Source organism: Perognathus longimembris, chromosome 13 (assembly GCF_023159225.1).
Source record: "Perognathus longimembris pacificus isolate PPM17 chromosome 13, ASM2315922v1, whole genome shotgun sequence".
NCBI classification, from domain to species: Eukaryota; Metazoa; Chordata; class Mammalia; order Rodentia; family Heteromyidae; genus Perognathus; species Perognathus longimembris.
Genome location: NC_063173.1, coordinates 56,753,020 through 56,772,291, shown reverse-complemented (window position 1 = coordinate 56,772,291; position 19,272 = coordinate 56,753,020). Strand labels below are relative to the sequence as shown.

At 41.5% G+C, this 19,272-nt stretch overlaps 1 protein-coding gene and 1 long non-coding RNA gene across 3 annotated transcripts in view; one reads left to right on the top strand and one right to left on the bottom strand.

Moving 5' to 3' along the window:
- LOC125362056 (solute carrier family 22 member 9-like) overlaps positions 1 to 13,139 on the bottom strand; it is a 41,872-nt gene extending 28,733 nt beyond the window's left edge. The window contains exons 1-5 of one of the 2 annotated variants that reach the window (XM_048360718.1): positions 12,545 to 13,139; positions 11,550 to 11,653; positions 5,754 to 5,908; positions 5,487 to 5,652; positions 4,599 to 4,722 (exon numbers count right to left, since the gene is read on the bottom strand). In XM_048360718.1, the coding sequence (XP_048216675.1) occupies positions 4,599 to 4,722; positions 5,487 to 5,652; positions 5,754 to 5,908; positions 11,550 to 11,653; positions 12,545 to 12,946 (951 nt within the window). In that variant the 5' untranslated portion in view covers positions 12,947 to 13,139. The remainder of the gene's footprint in view (positions 1 to 4,598; positions 4,723 to 5,486; positions 5,653 to 5,753; positions 5,909 to 11,549; positions 11,654 to 12,544) is intronic. The other variant, XM_048360720.1, reaches the window with a different exon arrangement.
- Positions 3,142 to 17,856, top strand: LOC125362069. Its single transcript, XR_007213017.1, has 3 exons — positions 3,142 to 3,427; positions 10,374 to 10,379; positions 17,844 to 17,856. It is a non-coding gene; the product is annotated as an uncharacterized LOC125362069 (long non-coding RNA).
- Positions 17,857 to 19,272: the final 1,416 nt, after the last annotated feature.

The following is a 19,272-nucleotide window of genomic DNA, read 5'->3' as shown; positions in this document are numbered from 1 at the left end:
AGGTCCTGAATTCAGGCCCCATGACTGGCAAAAAACAAAATAAAACAAACAAAAAGGATGAAGATGAAGTATAAACATAAGCGTCAGGGCATTATAATACTAGCACCTTAGCCATCTTAGATTTTTCAGGAACACAGTTTCTGGCAAGCCTGAGAAGAAAAGTCCACGAGAATGAATCTCAAAAGCCACAAGAAGCAAGTCAGTATATAGCTGTTGCTCAAGTGGTAGAGTGGTAAATGAAGAAAGGAGCATACAGAAGAAGTATGAATGACTCAGTTCTACCCCTAGAGGGCCCCATTCCCCTCCAGTTTGCAGTCCACAATTCTTCAGAAAAGATTGGGCCTACTCCTTTGTTAGATCGTCATCATGGTGATGACTTCTGTATTTGATGCCGAAAACCTATCACCACTGACTGTGTTACTATGATACTGTGAGAAGGGTTCAAGGAGCCCTTAGTCCTGGCCCTTTGGAAAGCTGCAGTCTGTGAACCTGGCCTCCAAACATATCTAATATCACAACAACATATGAGGCAAGCTGACATTATTTTGTGCTGCTTCCTCATATTTTGATGGAATTGTGGCCTTTAGTATAATAATATGGTTCACTCTGAGATATTCAAAACTTTTCAGATTTTCTTTTTTGGCCAGTCCTGGGGCTTGAACTCAGAGCCTGGCCACTGTCCCTACACTTCTTTTAGTCAAGGCTAGTGCTCTACCACTTTGAGCCACAGCTCTACTTCCAGCATTTTGTTGGTAGTTTAGTGGAGACAAGAGTCTCACAGACTTTCCTTACTGGGTTGGCTTCAAACCATGACCCTCAAATCTCAGCTTCCTGAGTAGCTAGGATTTGTAGGTATAAGCCATTGGTCCTCAGATCTTTTAAGAATTAAAAAAAAATTATCTTTTAAGTGGTTGTACAAATCTGTTTTAAGTACGAGTCTTGATGACTGTTACCCCTTGCATTGTTCTCTTCTGTCTCTCCCAAGCTCTCTTCTCCCCTTAATTTTCTTAGCTGCATAGGATATGCACTAAATATTATAACTGTATCTCCTCTCTACCTCTCTTCATTCTTCTACCTCCCTTCCCTTGACCCTCTACATCTTTCAATACCAGTTTCCTGGTATTTATTTCATTGGACTGTGACTTGTTTTTCTAGAGAATTACACTGAATTCTCCCCTGCAAATACCCTACTTCCATTACTTCATTTGTGTGCATTTACATACAACCTTGTAAGAGTGTGCTTGTACATTTATAAATTAGTTCCACTTCCACATATAAGAGAGAACATAGACCTTTTTCTTCCCTGGACTGACTTCACTTAACATACATTTTCCCCCAGGTCCATCCATTTCCTTGCAAATGTTATAATATAGTTCTTTCTTTAAAAAATAGTTATTATAAAGATGATGTACAGAATGGTTACAGTTACATAAGTCAGGTAATGAGTGTATTTCTTTTGGGACAATGTCACCCTTTCCCTGCTCTCTCCTAGTTTTTCCCTTCTATCCTCTAATTCCTTGTTTTTACATCCAATGTTTTTACAGAGATGCGTCTAGAAGAATTTCTTCTCAGATTCTGTCTGCTAAGAGTTCTGTGTGTCTCTGTCAGGTGCATGAGAGTTTCTCTCTTGAGACTGGGGACGTTTTCTGTTATTATTTTGTTAAATACATTTTCAATGCTTCTAGTTTTGAATTATTCTCCCTCATTTATCCCAATTATGCATAGATTTGTTCTTTGGGCCGAATTTGCCAAATATTGAATGTCCTTTGCTATGTTCTGAATGTTTTTTCCATGCCTTTGATTTTTGTTGTAAGGATTCGAATTCCTCTGCTTTATCTTCAACTCCTGGTACTTCTGTTTTCTTCTTCACTTGTTCTATTGCCTATGCTTTCAACTGTACTTTGCAATAGGGAGACAGAACCTTTTGTGACTCCTAGCTCTTTGTTGATGTTCTCAGGATGTTAATTAATTTCATCTTTCACTCCCTTCACTGAGGTGTGTAACATTTCCTTCATGTTGTTTTGGGTGCTTTGTATTTTGTCATTAGTTCCTCCCTGTATTTCTCTATTTGGGTTTGGATCTGTCCTTTTATTTCATCCACCAATTATCTCACCAATGGTGCTTTTGCTCTCCCTCCTTTCTTCTTTGCTTCTACCAGAGTCCTTCCGAGTTGTTTTGGGTTTTGAGAGTGGCATGTTGCCTTGACTGTTGATGAGTTTTGTGATCTTTCACTGTGATTTACCCATGGTGTTTGGTGTTTGTGTGTTCTTCTTCCCAGGTTTTGCCTGTGAGGTAGTTTTCTCTGTTGTAGTGCAGCTTAGTTGCAAGGTGGACTGCTCCAAATGGAGCTTGGTGTTGAGTAGAGATTGCTGTTGGGCAGTGGGCTGCTCCAATCAGAGGTTGGTGCTGATCTTTGAGCTGTTCCTTGCAGTGTGCTTCCCACAGTGGAGGTTGTAATTATTATGAAGGTGATGTTCAAAGGGGTTACTGTTATATAAGTCAGGTAAAGAGCACTGAGTGTGGTTCTATAACCCCACTAAGTGGGGTTCTATACTGTGTAGACAGCTGCCCAAAGCTGCAGTCTGCACAGAGCTGTGGGCTGGGCTGGGACTTGGTTATGTGTACTTGTTATTCTTTTTGTTGATTTTTCTCCTCTCCCTGAGCTATACGTTTTGATGATCTCTGATTGATGCTGGGCTCTGACTGCTTGCTTTCACCTGGCATCCACTATTGAGCTTTATATATATAGGTTAGAGCTTTGTATTTCTGGCTGAGCAAATAGAGCTCTGGTAGTGCCCTCACTCTAGTCTGCTATCTTGCATCTAATACTGTATGATATTCTATCAGCATTCTTGGAAATAGCACTGAACATCCCAGAAAGCCTTGTATACTATTGAGTACAAACAACTGACATCCTAATGAATTCCTGAGCTATGGTGTTTGGCAGGTTACATGTATTAAATGCATGTCATAAAGCAGTAGTATTTATCCATATGAAAAGATGAAATTCTGCCACTTCTAACAAGATGGATTAACCTGGGTGAAATGAACCCAGTACAGAAAGACAAATACCACACCAAGCCACTTATCTGTGGTACCCAAAAAGATGGATCTGTTAAAAGCAGAGACTACTTCCAGGCTCTAAGGCCTCATGCCTATAATCTTGGCTACTCAAGAGGCTGAGATTTGAGAGCTGAGGTTCAGTGCCACCTGGCCATACAAACTTTGGAGACTCTTAACTCCATTTAACCAGCAAAAAGAAAGTTGTACGATTCTAATGGTAGAACATCAGTCATAAGTGAAAAGGCCGAGCAAGAGAGAAAGACCCTGAGTTCAAGCCTCAGTACCAACATAACACAGACAAACAAATTAGAGAATATTTTGCTGCTCACCAGATGAGACTTTGGTCAAAGTATACATAATGACAGTAAGACAGGAGAAATAAATCTCGAAAGATCTATTGTATAATGAGTATCACCAATGATAATACATTGTATTTATTAGAAATATGGAGAATGGATGCTGTGTATTCTCACCACAAAAAGAATATGTGAATAATGCATTCATTCATTATTAGCAAAAACCATTCTATTATAGACTCAAAAAGAATCGCAAATATGTATGTGTGTGTTTGGTGGAATAATATCTATGCATATATATGCAAATGGAAAATTGTATATTCCAAAACATATTGTGTTGATAAAAAACATACCAAGCACCTTTCAGTTAAAAAGAGAATTATGAGCGCATACAATGCATCTTCCAACTGAAAAGAGAATTGTGAGCTGGTGCCTGTGGCTCATGCGTGCACTCTTAGCTACTAAAGAGGCTGAGAGCTGAGGATTGCTGTTTTGAAGAGAGCCTGGGAAAGAGGTCCAACTCCAACCTCCTCCCCCACCCCCCAAAAAATTCTGCAAGTGGAGCTGTGGCTTAAGTGGTAGAGCACTAGCTTTGAGCAGAAACCCTTAGGCCTAGTGCCCAAGTCTTGAGTGCAAGCCCTAGAACCAGCACATGTAAAAAAGCGAATTATGGTGGAAGGGGTAAAGTTGCTCAGAGTACAATCTGTGCATGCATGGAAATATTGCAATGAAACCCCCTCATACTACTCCACAAATTTAAAGAATGAGTTAAACATAAGGGGCGGGGCTGGGAATATGGCCTAGTGGTAAAAGTGCTTGCCTCCTATACATGAAGCCCTGGGTTCAATTCCTCAGCACCACATATACAGAAAATGGCCAGAAGTGGCGCTGTGGCTCAAGCGGTAGAGTGCTAGCCTTGAGCAAAAAGAAGCCAGGGACAGTGCTCAGGCCCTGAGTCCACGCCCCAGGACTGGCAACAAAAATAAAACAAAACAAAAAACAAAGACAAACAAACAAACAAAAAACATAAGGGGTAAAATTCTATGGAGGAATTTTTATGAAATAAATTCAAGGGAGAAAGGAGGAAAGTAAGTTAATGGATAGATACCTATATGTGTGTATATATACCTACATATATGTATATACACGTATACATACATACATACATACATACATACATATGTCAGGTTAAGTCTTCCTCTGCCTCATAACCAGCTGCTATCTATCCATCCTGCTTACCTCCATGGTTAGTGTGTCTCTGTAATTCTTCATTCCATTCATGCGCGCGGCTCTCCACAGCTCCCTTAAGCCTTCCTGGGGTTTGTTGGTGATGATCAACCACCGAGCAGACTCTGCCAGCCACCTGATCAAAGATGATGATGGAAGTGTAGCCAACTCTTGCTCACTCATTTCCCCATCACCTTTAACCCTTGGATCCCTTTCTCCTTCATGTTTTTACTTACAAATTTAATCGGTTGTAAAGGCATGAGAAATATTTATTCATAATATGTTCTTTTTCTTAAAATAAGGATCCCCAATTATTTTTTTTCCCTAAGTGTCTCATATGAGATTGTAACTACTCCTGATCTTAGCAGCTGCGATGGCTTCTGGCCACACAGAGTAGTTAAATGTGCCTCAGGTTCCATGAAGACAGAGAACTACAAAGTTTGTAGCTGTGCTGCATATAAATGCCACAATGGATATGTAAACTATGGAACACTTGCTATTTGGACTCTTCTCACTATAGTAATTTAGTCTGAAATCACTATGAGGATAATTCCTAACTCAACAGACCTTCTGTCCAGAACTAACATAATTGCCTTTTATAAGTCTTGCCGTATGTATGTATGTATGTATGTATGTATGTATGTATGTATGTATATATGTATATTTGAACTCAGGGCCTGAGCACTGTCTCTGAGCTTCTTTTGCTCAAGGCTAGCACTCTCACTTGAGCCAGAGCGCCACTTTTGGCTTTTTTTGTTTATGTGGTACTAAGTAATCGAACTTAGGGCTTCATGCATGCTAGGCAAGCACTCTACCACTAAGCCACATTCCCAGCCTTCAAGTGAATTTCTTATGTCTCTCATCCTAGGATCCCTTAAGAAAGAGGAAGAAAGCTCATACCTTGTGAATGGAAGTAAGAAAAAGACGGGTATAGACAGTGCCAGCTGAAGGATGTGCCAATTACGAACAAAATAAGACAGGCCTCCCAACATTTGTCCTAAGCCAGCAGAACAGAATAAGCACATCATCACCGTGGCTTGGAACTTGGGTCCTGTCCATTCTACAGCTGAAAGACAACACACACTGAACTGTCATCCTAAACCAAGGTAGAGTATGAAGTTCACATTCAAGGCTAGGAAAATGTGCATGGTGGGAAGCGTTACTTACCGAGCACAGAGGTGTTCATCAAGATGCCTGTGATGGACATCCCAGCCAGGAAGCGCAGGGCACAGTAAGGGGGGAAGGTGGGAGCGAAGGCTGCGCACGTGTCAGCAACGGCCAGCATCAGCAAACAGCTGATGACAATTAGCCTCCTTCCAAACCTGGGGAAAAGACAAAGCTTAGATGGTGGGAACAAGAACAGCTGTTGCATAAAGAAACATGAAGGAAGTGTCTTAAAACTACAAATAATCAGAAATAACCAACAGCAAATCTTCTCAATAGCCAGTATCCCTGTTTGTAAACCTGACCTGTGAATACCACAGGTGTTTCTACCATGGTAACCAGTAGTTTTGTCACCAGTTCAAATAATAGAAGAGTTATAATTCTGGAAATTTTAGTACATTTAATAAAGGTACTTATTTGTTTTGTTTTCTGCCAGTCCTGGGCCTTGGACTCAGGGCCTGAGCACTGTCCCTGGCTTCTTTTTGCTCAAGGCTAGCACTCTACCATCTGAGCCACAGCGCCACTTCTGGCCTTTTTGTATATATGTGGTGCTGAGGAATCGAACCCAGGGCTTCATGTATAGGAGGCAAGCACTCTTGCCACTAGGCCATATTCCCAGCCACTGATGCAAGTATTTAAATAGATTTAGCCTAGCAGACAGTCCACCCACTACATGAAGTATCAAGCCAGGTGTCAGTGTGATCTATAATCCTAGTTACTCAGGAGGCTGAGGATCATGGCTTGAAGCCAGCCAGGGCTGAAAAGTCCCTGTGAAACTCTTATCTCCAATTAACCATTAAAACCGGAAGTGGCACTGTGGCTCAAAGTGATAGAGCACCAGCCTTGAGCACAAGAGCTCAGGGACAGTGCCCGGGCCCCAAGTTCAAGCTTCACAGATGTTGGGGCTCTAGAACTGTACATTCCTTGACGAAAGCACTAGGAGCACTGGTGAAAGAAACAACATGTGGGATTCGCTGATGGGGGTGTGTGAGAACCTCCCGCTGCCGAATTTAGATGCTTGGTGGCCTTCGCCAGCATGCCACTTCCAAATGCAGGATATAAGAAAGCTCCAGTTTAAATAGAACTTCTAGAAAGTTCTCAATGGAATGAGGCAAGGAAGATGGGGAATGAAGGAATATACAGGAGAAAGACTTGTTTGTTTAAAAAGAAAAATGGAGTTCCCAGTTCCATAAAAGTTCTGGACAAGATCCTATATACTTTTTTCTCTTTCTTTCTTCCTTTCTTCCTTTCTTTCTTTCTTTCTTTCCTTCCTTCCTTCCTTCTTTCTTTCTTTCTTTCTTTCTTTCTTTCTTTCTTTCTTTCTTTCTTTCTTTCTTTCTTTCTTTCTTTCTTTCTTTCCCTCCCTCCTTCCCTTCCTCCCTTCCTCCCTCCCTTCCTCCCTTCCTCCCTTCCTCCTTTCCTTCCTTCCTTCCTTCTTCCTTCCTTCCTTCCTTTCCTTCCCTCCTTCCCTCCCTCCTTCCCTCTTTCCCTCCCTCCCTTCCTCCCTTCCTCCCTCCCTCCCTTCCTCTCTTCCTTCTTCCTTCCTTCCTTCCTTTCCTTTCCTCCTTCCCTCCCTCCTTTTCTTTCCTTTTCCTTCCTTCCTTCCTTCCTTCCTTCCTTCCTTCCTTCCTTTCTTTCTTTCTTTCTTTCTTTCTTTCTTTCTTTCTTTCTTTCTTTCTTTCTTTCTTTGCTTCTTTTTCTTTCTTTCTTTCTTTCTTTCTTTCTTTCTTTCTTTCTTTCTTTCTTTCTTTCTTTCTTTCTTTCTTTCTTCTTTCTTTCTTTCTTTCTTTCTTCTCTCTTTCGTTGTGAGGCTTGAACTTAGGGCCTGGGAAGCTGTCTCTGTGCCTCTTTGTGCTCAAGGCTAGAACTCTATCACTTGAGCCACAGCACCACTTCTTGCCTTGTTTGTTGAGGCAAGCAATTGGTAGTGATCTGATTGTCTAATTCCAGAAGAAGCCACAGGTACACTGTAAAAGAATCCAGTCATGAGCACCAGACAGCAGTTCTAAATATGAACTCAAAGTACAAATATGAACACAAATATGTATCCTAAAGACATGGTGGCACTGGGTGCCAATGGCTCACAACTGCAATCCTAGCTCCTCAGGAGGCTGTGTTCCGAGGATCACAGCTCAAAGCCAGTCTGGGCAGAAAAGCCTCTGTAAGACTCCTAGCTCCAATTAACCACCAGAAAACTGGAAGTGGCGCTGTGGCTCAACGTGATAGAGTGCTAGCCTTGAGCAAAAAAAACTCACGGACAGTGCCCAGGTCCTGAGTTCAAGCCCCATGACTGAAAAAAAATTATTTAGTCTTCAAAAAGCGATTAATTAAAAATCAATCAAAAAAAAAGAAACTTTAGGCATTCAAGGAAATATGGGTCAAGAGCTTGTCTTGTACAACTGCTACTGCCACCCCCTCCCTCTCCCCCTTGTTGGTCATGGGGCTCGAACTCAGGGCCTGGGTGCCATCCCTGAGCTCTTTTGCTCAAGGGTAGCTCTCAACCATTTTGAGCCACAGTGTCCCTTTTGGTTTTTCTAGTGGTTAGTTGGAAATAAGAGCTTCATGGACTTTCCTGCCTGGGCTGGCATCAAACTGCGATCTCAGATCTCAGCCTCCTGAGTAGCTAGGATGACAGGTGGGAGCAACTGGTGTGTGGTGTACTAAGTGAATTTTGAGGCTAGAGATACCTCAGTGTGTAAGCTTACGAGCTCAGTGATTTTTGTCTCAGAGACTTTTGAACATGTGTTCCATGTGAGTTTGTACATTCACACACACATATATGGCAACTTTTCTTTTTGGCAGCACTGCTGTTTTCACTTGGGGTCCTGTGCTTGCTGGGCTGGTGCGCTAACTCTTTGTTTTCTTGTTTTGCCAGTCCTGGGCCTTGAACCCAGGGCCTGAGCACTGTCCCTGGCTTCTTTTTTTTGCTCAAGGCTAGCACTCTGCCACTTGAGCCACAGCGCCACTTCTGGCCATTTTTTATATATGTGATGCTGGGGAATGGAACCCAGGGCTTCATGTATATGAGGCAAGCACTCTTGCTACTAGGCTGAATCCCCAGCCCATGGTGCACTAACTCTTGAGCCATACTCCCCTCCCCAGTGCTGTGCTGGTCATTTTGGAGATGAAGTTTTAGCCTCCAGATCAATGGCATTCCCCTAGATCTCAGCCACTTGAGTAGCTAGATTTAAAGGCAGTGCCTGGCCATCAGGCAACTTTCTGTGTCCTAATAACCCAACCCCTTTTTGGACTTCTAATACATGAGCCTTTATTCAGCTTGCACATGTTAGGATAAATACTTGTGGAATTAAAATAGAAAACACACAGGAGGAGATGCAACAGTAAACCAGTAAAAATGAAATGATAAAGTAAATACAAGCATGTATACATATGTAATTATACATGACATGTGAAGACTAAAACTACAGTGAGAATTTGAAATAAATACCTGAATTAGAACACGGCTCTTTGAAGCTGATTGGTTTTACTGGCTAACTGAAACTCAATGAAAAACAAACATACTGCATAAACAAATCATAAAACTAGGATGATTGGAGAGGCCATACTAATGAGAGATTTAAAAATAAATACATTCCTCTTTTTGGTGGTCCATGCCTTTAGTCTTGGCACACAGGACTTGACATAGGACAATCATGACTTCAAGGCCAGCGTGGGCTGTATTGTGAGACTATGTCTCCAAACTTCACTGCCATGATAATAACAAATTAATTTAAAAGATTTAACTGAGATTAAATGCAATAGCCATGTGCTACAAAGTCAAATTTTCATTCATATTAACAAAATTATTCAAAACACACAAAAATAGAGAATTAAAGAGAAAATGGATAGTGCCACCGAATAGGAGATTTTTTTAAAACATCATTTTCTCAACAGTCAACGAAACAAGCAGAAAACATGCCACAACAATTAGAATGAATTAATGAATAAAATGTCCACTCACAAGATTTAATGGTATGTACACAATACTGATCTCATAAGTGGGAGAAGATGTATTTGCTATGAGCTGAATGTGTCTGTCTAAACTGTAGACTTTGAAACTTAATAGTATGACAAGAAGAGAGTGTTTGGTGTAAATGAACTGAACAATTCATGGGGGAGAAAGGGAAAGGGGGGGGAATGAGGGATGAGGTAACAAACAGTACAAGAAATGTATCCAATGCCTAACGTATGAAACTGTAACCTCTCTGTACATCAGTTTGATAATAAAAATAAAAATAAAAAAGAATTAAGGAGAGAGGTTCTAGCTGGGTGCCTGTGGCTCACACCTGTAATTCTAGCTACTCAGGAGGCTGAGATCTGAGGATGTGGCTCAAAACCAGCCCAGGAAGTTCTGTGAAATGCTTCAATAAACTACCCAGAAAAAGCCAGAAGTGGCATTGTGGCTCCTGTGGTAGTGCCCTAGTCGAGCACAAAGAGGCTGAGGGACAGTGCCCAGGCCCTGAGTTCAAGCCCTAGGACCAGAGCAACAAAAAAGAAGAGAGGTCCTGCCCATTGCTAGTGGTTCATGCCTGCTATCCTAATGATTCAAGAGACCAAGTTGTGACATATTAAGCTCTCACAGTTTTTAGCTGAGCCACAACTGACATGCTGATAGATGGAAAGGGACATGTGGTTTTACTTTTTAGCTTCAGGGGACACATAACTGTGTGGTGGCAGTTGTCTATTTCAAAGGAGATACTTTTAGGCACAAGATCAAAATTCCTTTACGACAAGGGTGACTCCAGTTGACATTGGATTATTTTGAAAGCTGTTCTGGTAAAATCAATACTAAATAAAGGTGGCTAATTTCCCAACACGCCAGTCATGACATGTTGCTATGAACTCCATGATATAATACTGCATTTGTACCCTTCATGTTTGAGCCACTGAGGTATAATAATGGCCAACCTGTAGGGACCACCAGAATTCAAGGCAGTGTCCAGGAGGAATTCATCAGGTTGCCTTTAACCAAGGGAGGCAATGCTCTTTTCCATTTCAGCATACTTTAATAGGATGATTGTGATGTGCTAATATCTTTCTTTTTTAGGCCCTGGGGCTTGAACTCAGGGCTTGGGTCGTATCTTTCAGCTTTTTTTTTCTTTTTTGGCTCAAGGCTAGCGCTCTACCAGTTGAGCAACAGCTCCATTTCTGGCCTTTTGGTGGTTAGTTGGAGATAAGAGTCTCATAGACTTTCCTTCCCAGGCTGGCTTCAAACAATGCTCCTCAGATTTTAGCCTCCTGAGTAGCTAGGATTATAGACATGAGCCACTGGTGCCCAGCAATATATCTTTTACTACATTTCAGTAGGTAACTTTTTTTTTTTGGCCAGTCCTGGGGCTTGAACTCAGGGCCTGAGCACTGTCCCTGGCTTCTTTTTGCTCAAGGCTAGCATGCTGCCACTTGAGCCACAGCGCCACTTCTGGCTTTTTCTATATATGTAGTGCTGAGGAATTGAACCCAGGGCTTTATGTATGGGAGGCAAGCACTTTTACCACTAGGCCATATCTCCAGCCTTTCACTAGGTAACTTTCTTATCTTTCAAAGTCTCATGTTGTAGCAACTTCTTTCTATAAACATTCTCACTTATGGAGATTTCATATTTGTGTCCTGTATACAGTGTGCTATTTTGAAAAAATACTATTTAGGACACTAGCTGAAAATTCCCATTTGTGTTTACAGATCCCTGAAACTATAAGCATATCTGGGACAATGTAATTGTGAATAACAACTTAATAATAAATCGCAGATTCATAAGCTGATAAAAATACCCACTAGTAGAGAGGACTGTGAGCTACTCACCTGTCTGTTAAATAGCCGTATATTAAGTTTCCCATCAACATCCCGGTCATGGATAGGAATTTACTTATTGAATTCAGATACTGAGACTCACACACCAGACCCCACTGAAAGAGAAAAAAAAATGAATACAATATTGCTTATAATCTCTCAGTGTAACCTGATCACCACTTCTTCATGTGACCTATAGGTTCATATTTCACCAGAGTACTCTCTTCCCAAATCTCTCAGTATTCCTTTTCAACATTACCCATCTTCTACCTTCCAGGTCTTAATGGGAACATAGCTTTCTCCAGGAAGCTGCCTTTAAGTCTGTAGGTTATACTAATGAGCCTTTTTGTTGTTGTTGCCAGTCTTGGGGCTTGAACTCAGAGCCTGGGTACTGTCTTTGAGCTTCTTATGCTTCTATTTTTCTTTTTTGAGTAGTTTATCAGAGATAAGAGTCTCATAGACTTTCCCGCCTAAGCTGGCTTCAGACTGTGATCCTCAGACCACAGCTTCCCCAGTAGCTAGGATTATAAGTGTGGGTCACTGGTGCCCAGCTGCTAATGAGCTTTTAAATCTATACTAAGGTCTCCTTAAATTTGACTATACATCCATTGTTGGGCCTTGAAGCAATTACTAAATCCCGAATACCATAGCTGACTGTCATCTGAATGTACTGAGTCCAGTGTGGACTTAATGGATCTGGCCAATCTCCAAGATGGCTTTGGTTTTCAATCAAGGTTGAATATTTATTGACTGGACCTAGCATTGTAACAAAACACCTGAGCTGTTTGCTTAAACTTTTGTCTTACCAAAAAATGAAAACAACATAAGAATAGGATTCATTCTACTGTCCAATTCATCAGACTCATTGAATATGTGTCTTATATTTAATAAAAATGCAGTCAATATTGGTTGAAAGAAAGAAGAATCGCCTTAAAGTGTGGGAAGAGCTTGTGTTATTTCTGAACACCCAAATCCCAAACTCACAAGTGGGAAACGAAGCGTCCTACCTCGGTCACAGTGGTGGAGAGGAAGAAGCTTTTGTCAAAGACCCAGCCGTCCACACAGGGCTCTGTGTCTGCCTCACTGGCGTTCCACAAGGTCTTGTTCAGGTGGAGCAGCTGCCACTGGGGCTGGACAAAGCGGCGGCACTTCTCTGGCCTGAGGTTTGAGTCTAGGGGGATGGAGATTCTCAGGAGGTCCTGCTGGCTGAGGGTGGCCGTGTGGTTGTGAGCGACAGTGTGGTTGTCGAGGATGGGCACCCAGCAGCGGTGCCCAGGGATGGCTGCGGTGAAGTTCTCCAGTGTGAGATGACAGAATGTGATGCTGGAGAAGATTGTAAGGAAAGCGATCTGAAGGATCTGGAATCTTCCCAGGCTGCCAACTTGATCCAGGATTTCCTGAAAAGCCATTGAATACAGGTGACTATTCGCAATAGGAGACAAAATGACTAAATCTGTATACTCTCAAAAACAAGAAAGTGTCATTCATCAGATACACAATAGCAGGGCCTAGAACTAGTGTGCTCTAGTGATTTGGTACCAGCTAGAGAGCTGTTGCTCTTAAAGTCATTTGAGAGCGTGTTCTGCTGATTTGCCTTTGGTAAAGGTCTGTTAAGAATCTTTAAGAATGTGTTACCAATCTACTTTGTGAACAATGTTATTCCAGGTTATGTCTCACCCTCAACTGTGGACATTGATCTCTAGGTTTGAGGAAAACAAATCAGAGAAGAGCTGCTACAGAAGATTGAATTTCTTCAGTGGAAAGGAGAATTTCTACTTATGAAGCTTCGAAGTCAGGGAATTTCTATGGCAGTGAAGAAGTGTATCAATAATTACACCTTTCTATTATAAATATTTTTGCATGTATTTCTACCTATGTGTATGTACATGCTGGATATCTATGTGGTTATATGTGTATATATGCATATATAATATTACATGCATACATTAGTTACAATAGACTTCACTGGCTTCTTTAGGATTTCTACATGCACTCTGGTGTCCTTTGTAAATAGGTAGAATTTTTTTTATTTTTTGCCCATCTGGAAACCTATTGTATTCTTTTGCTTGCCTACATACCTTGACCAGAAGCTTCAGTTGAAGTCCACATAAGAGATAGAGTGAGAATGTTCTTCTATCACTGGTAAACTTTCAGGAAAGCATTTTCCATATTGAAGTCTATGTCTGTTTCAGGTGGTGTATATATACATACAAACACACACATACACACACACATATACTGTAAAACCGGTTTTGGGGTGCCAGGGGGTCAGTGCTTCATGCCAGCAACAGAAGGCCAAGGTCCTATGAGCAGGGTTTTTATTGATCATCAAAGAGGGGAGTAGGTGTGGAATGCAAGGTAGCAATCTCTTTAAAGTTACTGATACTGGGGGGTGGGGGGGGGAATCCTGGGATTAGTGACTTCTTTATAAACAGGAGGTGAAGACAATCAGCAAAAAAAAAAAAAACAACCCCCCAAAACAAAACAAAAAAAAACACACCCCAATTTGAAGAGGTCCTGCCTGGCTCCAAGGTCTAGGGAAGTTTGGATGCTCATTAACTGACACCTAGAATAGAACCTGTGGTCTTTGTAATGCTAGGAGCAATTGATCTTTCTGGGGCCACTTTCAGCTTTTTGAGAGTCAGAGACTGGCATTCCAATTCTCTTTGGCAGACCTCATGGCTCCACATTTACAGGTTCCCACAATTCCCTCTTTCTTATTATTTGTGACAGCATGATTTTAGCTTCTGTTTGAGCTAGCATAGGCTGGATGCTAGAGGACAGATATTGGAACAGGCAGGGAGCCAGCAGAATGAATCCAACTATGGAAGCTAATGGGTCCAGAAGGGGCCAAAGCCAGGAGAACCATTCTGGAAGACCCCAATCATTACTGGCCTTAAACTTAGCCAGCTCTCTTCTGAGCTGCTCTAGCTGGCTCTGAAGCATTTGAGAATTGTCAGTTATACTGAAGCAGCACAATCCTTTGAATTGTTCATACCCCAAGTTTTTTTTTTTTTAACAATAGGGAGTCTATGGCAGCTCAATTTTGTAAAATTCCTGTTCTTAGCTCCTTTATTTCCTGATTTATTTCTTCCAGAATTATAGCCATGACATTTGTCACCTTGTTGAAAATGCAAACCAGCCTGGGAAGTTCTTTCTGGACACCCACAAGAAGCCCAGGTACAGGCAGAACAAAAGCTGCAGCTACAGCCATATCAGCAGTATCTAACGGCACAAGGTTGTCATCACAATTTAGGGGAAGATCATGTCTCATACATCCCTTATTTTTCTTATTAATTGTCAAAGTGATGCACAGAGGGGTTAAGTTTCATACATAAGGCAGTGAGTACATTTCATATCAAACTTGTTACCTCCTCCCTCATTTTTCTCCCACTTTCCCCCTCCCCATGTCCCTTATTTTGATGAGTCAAATTGTTACATAAGAGAGGCACCATCCTCCCAACATAACAGAGTTCTGAATATGTTTGTTTTGTTTTTGTTGCCAGTCCTGGGACGTGGACTCAGGGCTTGAGCACTGTCCCTGGCTTCTTTTTGCCCAAGGCTAGCACTCTACCACTTGAGCCACAGCACCACTTCTGGCCTTTTCTATTTATGTGGTGCTGAGGAATCGAACCCAGGGCTTCATGTATACAAGGCAAGCACTTTACCACTAGGCTATATTCCCAGCCCCAGAGTTCTGAAAAATCTTTCTTTAGAGTATGGTATGCCTTTCCTTTGCAAAAGAAAGACCAGCCAATGCCAAGTCTTGTCCCTCTAGACAGAGTGAGTCTTGTCACAGATGAGCAATTACTGAGGTTATGCACATAGTCAAAACATAAATCTCATGACGGAATATAAACTCAAGGCCTAAGGTTAATTTATTTTCTAAGATCTCATTTTCTTGCTGACTAATCTCATCCTGGGTTATATATTTGTACCATTTAGACTGATAGCAAGTCCTACTAAATTCTGTGTCAGGATATTTTGGACAGAAGTGCCTTTCTTGACACAGAAAGAAGTCTTATACATGGTATTAATGGTCAACCGGAGTCATAAGTTTGGAGAACTGGTAAATTCTGACTTGGGGGCCAAATGCACGGTGACAGTTTTTCCTATAAGAATGTTGTCTTGTGGGTAGGATTTCTGTATTTTGGAACAATTACATATTTCTTAATCATTGGGAGAAGCCATGAGTTAACTATACCAAAGTGGACATTATCTCTCTTCGACTGATCAGATATGTTTCTCCATGGCCCCCTCTGACTAAACATTTTAACTCCATCTACATATCAATGGATAGGTCTTGTTTCTGAGTTGTTACATATCACAGTACAATTTAAGTACAATGGCTTACCCAACATAGGAACCCCCCAAACAGAGGCTTGTATAGAGCAAGAGGTGGTACTAGCAGTGTGAATAAGTGCCATCTTTATTACAAATAAAGACATTGTATTAATCTCCTGTCCATTGTCCTTTAAGTGTCTCTCATCTTCTTGAGAAAGCTTCTTCATCTGTCCCCAGGTGGGAAGGGTCGCAGATCTGGTTCTCACTGTTCTCTCCCGGTCTCTAGTTATCTTTATTTTCTTGAAGGACTCCTCCAGCGGCTCCCTGATGTTGGATGATTTTCTCTTCATCTCTAGGTTTTAGTTTCTGGGCTGGCAGCCAAAAGTCTGCAAAACCTGTGGCCACACAAGCATAACCATGGCTACATACCTTGACGGTTCCTGGTTTCCAGGTATTATCAGTGTCATTGTTCCACCATACAGGTTGGCATGAGGACTGTGAATCTTCCAGATGTCCAATGCTTATCTGCTGCTGAAGTATTGGATGGAATTTTTTTTTTTTTTTGGCCAGTCCTGGGTCTTGGACTCAGGGCCTGAGCACTGTCCCTGGCTTCCTTTTTGCTCAAGGCTAGCACTCTGCACTTGAGCCACAGTGCCACTTCTGGCCATTTTCTGTATATGTGGTGCTGGAGAATCGAACCCAGGGCCTCATGTATACGAGGCAAGCTCTCTCGCCACTAGGCCATATCCCCAGCCCATGGAAATTTTTTTTTAAATGTCAACATTAAGGGTAAATTATGCCATTGCTATTTGTTCTTTGGGGGTCCAGTGACACACAAATGAGCAATTGTTCTACATGAGAAGTAAAACAACAGAAGAAAAACAGCAGATACAGGCAATTTATAATGTGTGCAGGTATGTGACATGATAATTTTATTTTCTACCAGCAATAAAACTTTATTTTAGGCTGGGAATATGGCCTAGTGGCAAGAGTGCTTGCCTCCTATACATGAAGCCCTGGGTTCGATTTCCCACTACCACGTATATAGAAAAAGGCCAGAAGTGGTGCTGTGGCTCAAGTGGCAGAGTGCTTGCCTTGAGCAAAAAGAAGCCAGGGACGGTGCTCAGGCCCTGAGTCCAAGGCCCAGGACTGGCCAAAAAAAAAAAAAAAACCAAAAACAAAAGAAAGAAAAAAGAAAAAAGAGAAAAAACAACCACTTTACTTTGGACTTCCCTTTTGGTCAAGATGGGTGGGAATGCAAATTGATTAGTTTGGGAGATTATTTCTGCAGTTCTTTTACAACCAAAGAGATATGTATCCCAGAGACACAGAAAAAGACAGGATGGTATAAGACAGAAATGTCATTATCATCATCGGTTTTCTAATCAGAAATTTCCAGAATACTAACCTGCAACTTGGTACTGTCTGCTCAGCTCTCTTAGCAGTTAGTCTTCTTGGATTCCTCTGCTTCTGTTGAGGCTGAGTACCGGAGTCCCTTATTCTACACACAGACTGTAGGTACTCTGTAAGCTTAGCTTCTGGCAAAAAAGAAGTAATGTGGAATGTAGAAGAGAGACAAAGGGAACTCCAGGGAAATCATCCATAATGAAGATGATTGGTTCCTCCTTCCTCATAATGTTGTGTTTAATGATCCATTATGAGAAGGACCACACAGTATCAGCTAGTCTCTTTTACTAGAAAGAGTATTAGCCAGCCAATACAATATGTTTATTGAGAGCAGAGAATGTCCCATAGGTTCTCAGGGGCCTTTGAGACCACAAACAGAAGGCTTGTGAACCCTTCAGACAATCCGCTGAAATATAGTGGTGGTGTTGAGATGAAGAGAAGATGGATGTAGAACTCAAAATCTAGTTCATGTGAATCTGTCTTGAAACTGATTTTGTTTAAAGAAAGCTTGTGTGTATGTGCGCACGCGTGTGCGCACGTGGTGTGTGTGTGTGTGTGTGTGTGTGTGTGTTACCTTGCCAAGAACTCTCTATGCTCCTTTGCAGAAAACTCAAGGAGACTTTATTCAGTCATATTCATCAGTCTATTTTCTCCAGAGCCCAGAGGCAATGGTTCCTCATTAATCATAAACCCAAAGAAGGTTTATAGTCACTATGAACAAGCATTTTGGCAGCATTCTCCAAGAGAGCAGGAAACTGCTCTTGTAAGGTCACTGTTACAAAGCTACTTGTATTTACCCAAGTATATTGCTTACTAATTTTCTGTTTAATGTTCCACTGGAAAAAGAAAAAAAGAGGACTGGGACTGTGGCTTAGTGGTAGAGTGCTTGCCTAGCATGCATGAAGCCCTGGGCTCAATTCCTCAGTACCACAGAAAAAGCCAGAAGGCATACTGTGGCCCAAGTGGTAGAATGCTAGTTTCGAGCAAAAGAGGCTCAGGGACAGTGCTCAGGCCCTGAGTTCAAGTCCCAGGACTGGCAAAAAATAAGTCTTTACAAAAAAGAAAAAAGAAATCAGGGTCTGTGCCTGTGAGATCCCAGCTATGTAGGAAGTAGTTAGGAGAATCATAGTTTAAGGTTAATCAGCTAGAGTTGCATGAAAATCTACTACTGATACAGGAGTGTGTATCACACGGGGAACACCGTCATTTGGGCATCCTATGTTAATGGTTTGAATAAATGACCAAGTAATAAGTAGCATTACCTAGCTTACTATATATAAGTTCAGTGATTAATAATTTGACCATGCTCTCAGCCAAATGAAAAATGAGCACTCAGTAATGAACTGAGTGTATCTTGCCTTGTGAGGCAGAATGAACTTGGGTAGAATGTTAAGTTTCTCACCTGGGGAGTCCCACATTTTCCTGAGCCACCGCTTGGCTTCCAGCAGGTGACACTATTGGGATGTAGTGGAAATTTAGGTCGCGCCATCTTGTTGGGGAGGTTCAGTCATTACTAGTGTAGTCTTTAAGGCATATGGGGACTCTGGTCGATTCATCTTTTTGCTTTCTGTCCATCATGAAGCCAGTGGCTTAGCTCAACTTGATGCTCTGTCTTTTCGGAGGGCAAGACAATGGGTCAAGTAATTTTGGACTGAAACTTCTACAAATGTGAGGAAAAGTAAAACTTCCCTCTAATTTTTTAAAAAAAATATCTTTGGTGTTTTATCAATGTGACAGAAACTGGACTAAAACACTTTAACTAAATGTGGAATTATCTTTACATTTCTTTCAAAAGTGTGACTTTTTTTCTTACTGTCTTTATTCCATCACTTGCTTTAAAACCTGCCTTACACAATAGAATTTTACACGGCCATTAGAAAGAATAAAATAATGTCATTTGCAGGGAAATGGATGGAACTAGAACAAATCACGTGAAGTGAGGTAAACCAAGCTCAGACAGACAAACGGTGCATGTTCTCCCTGATGTGCAAAAATTAGGTAAAATGCCTTGGGAAATGACAAATTATACAGGATTCTAGACACT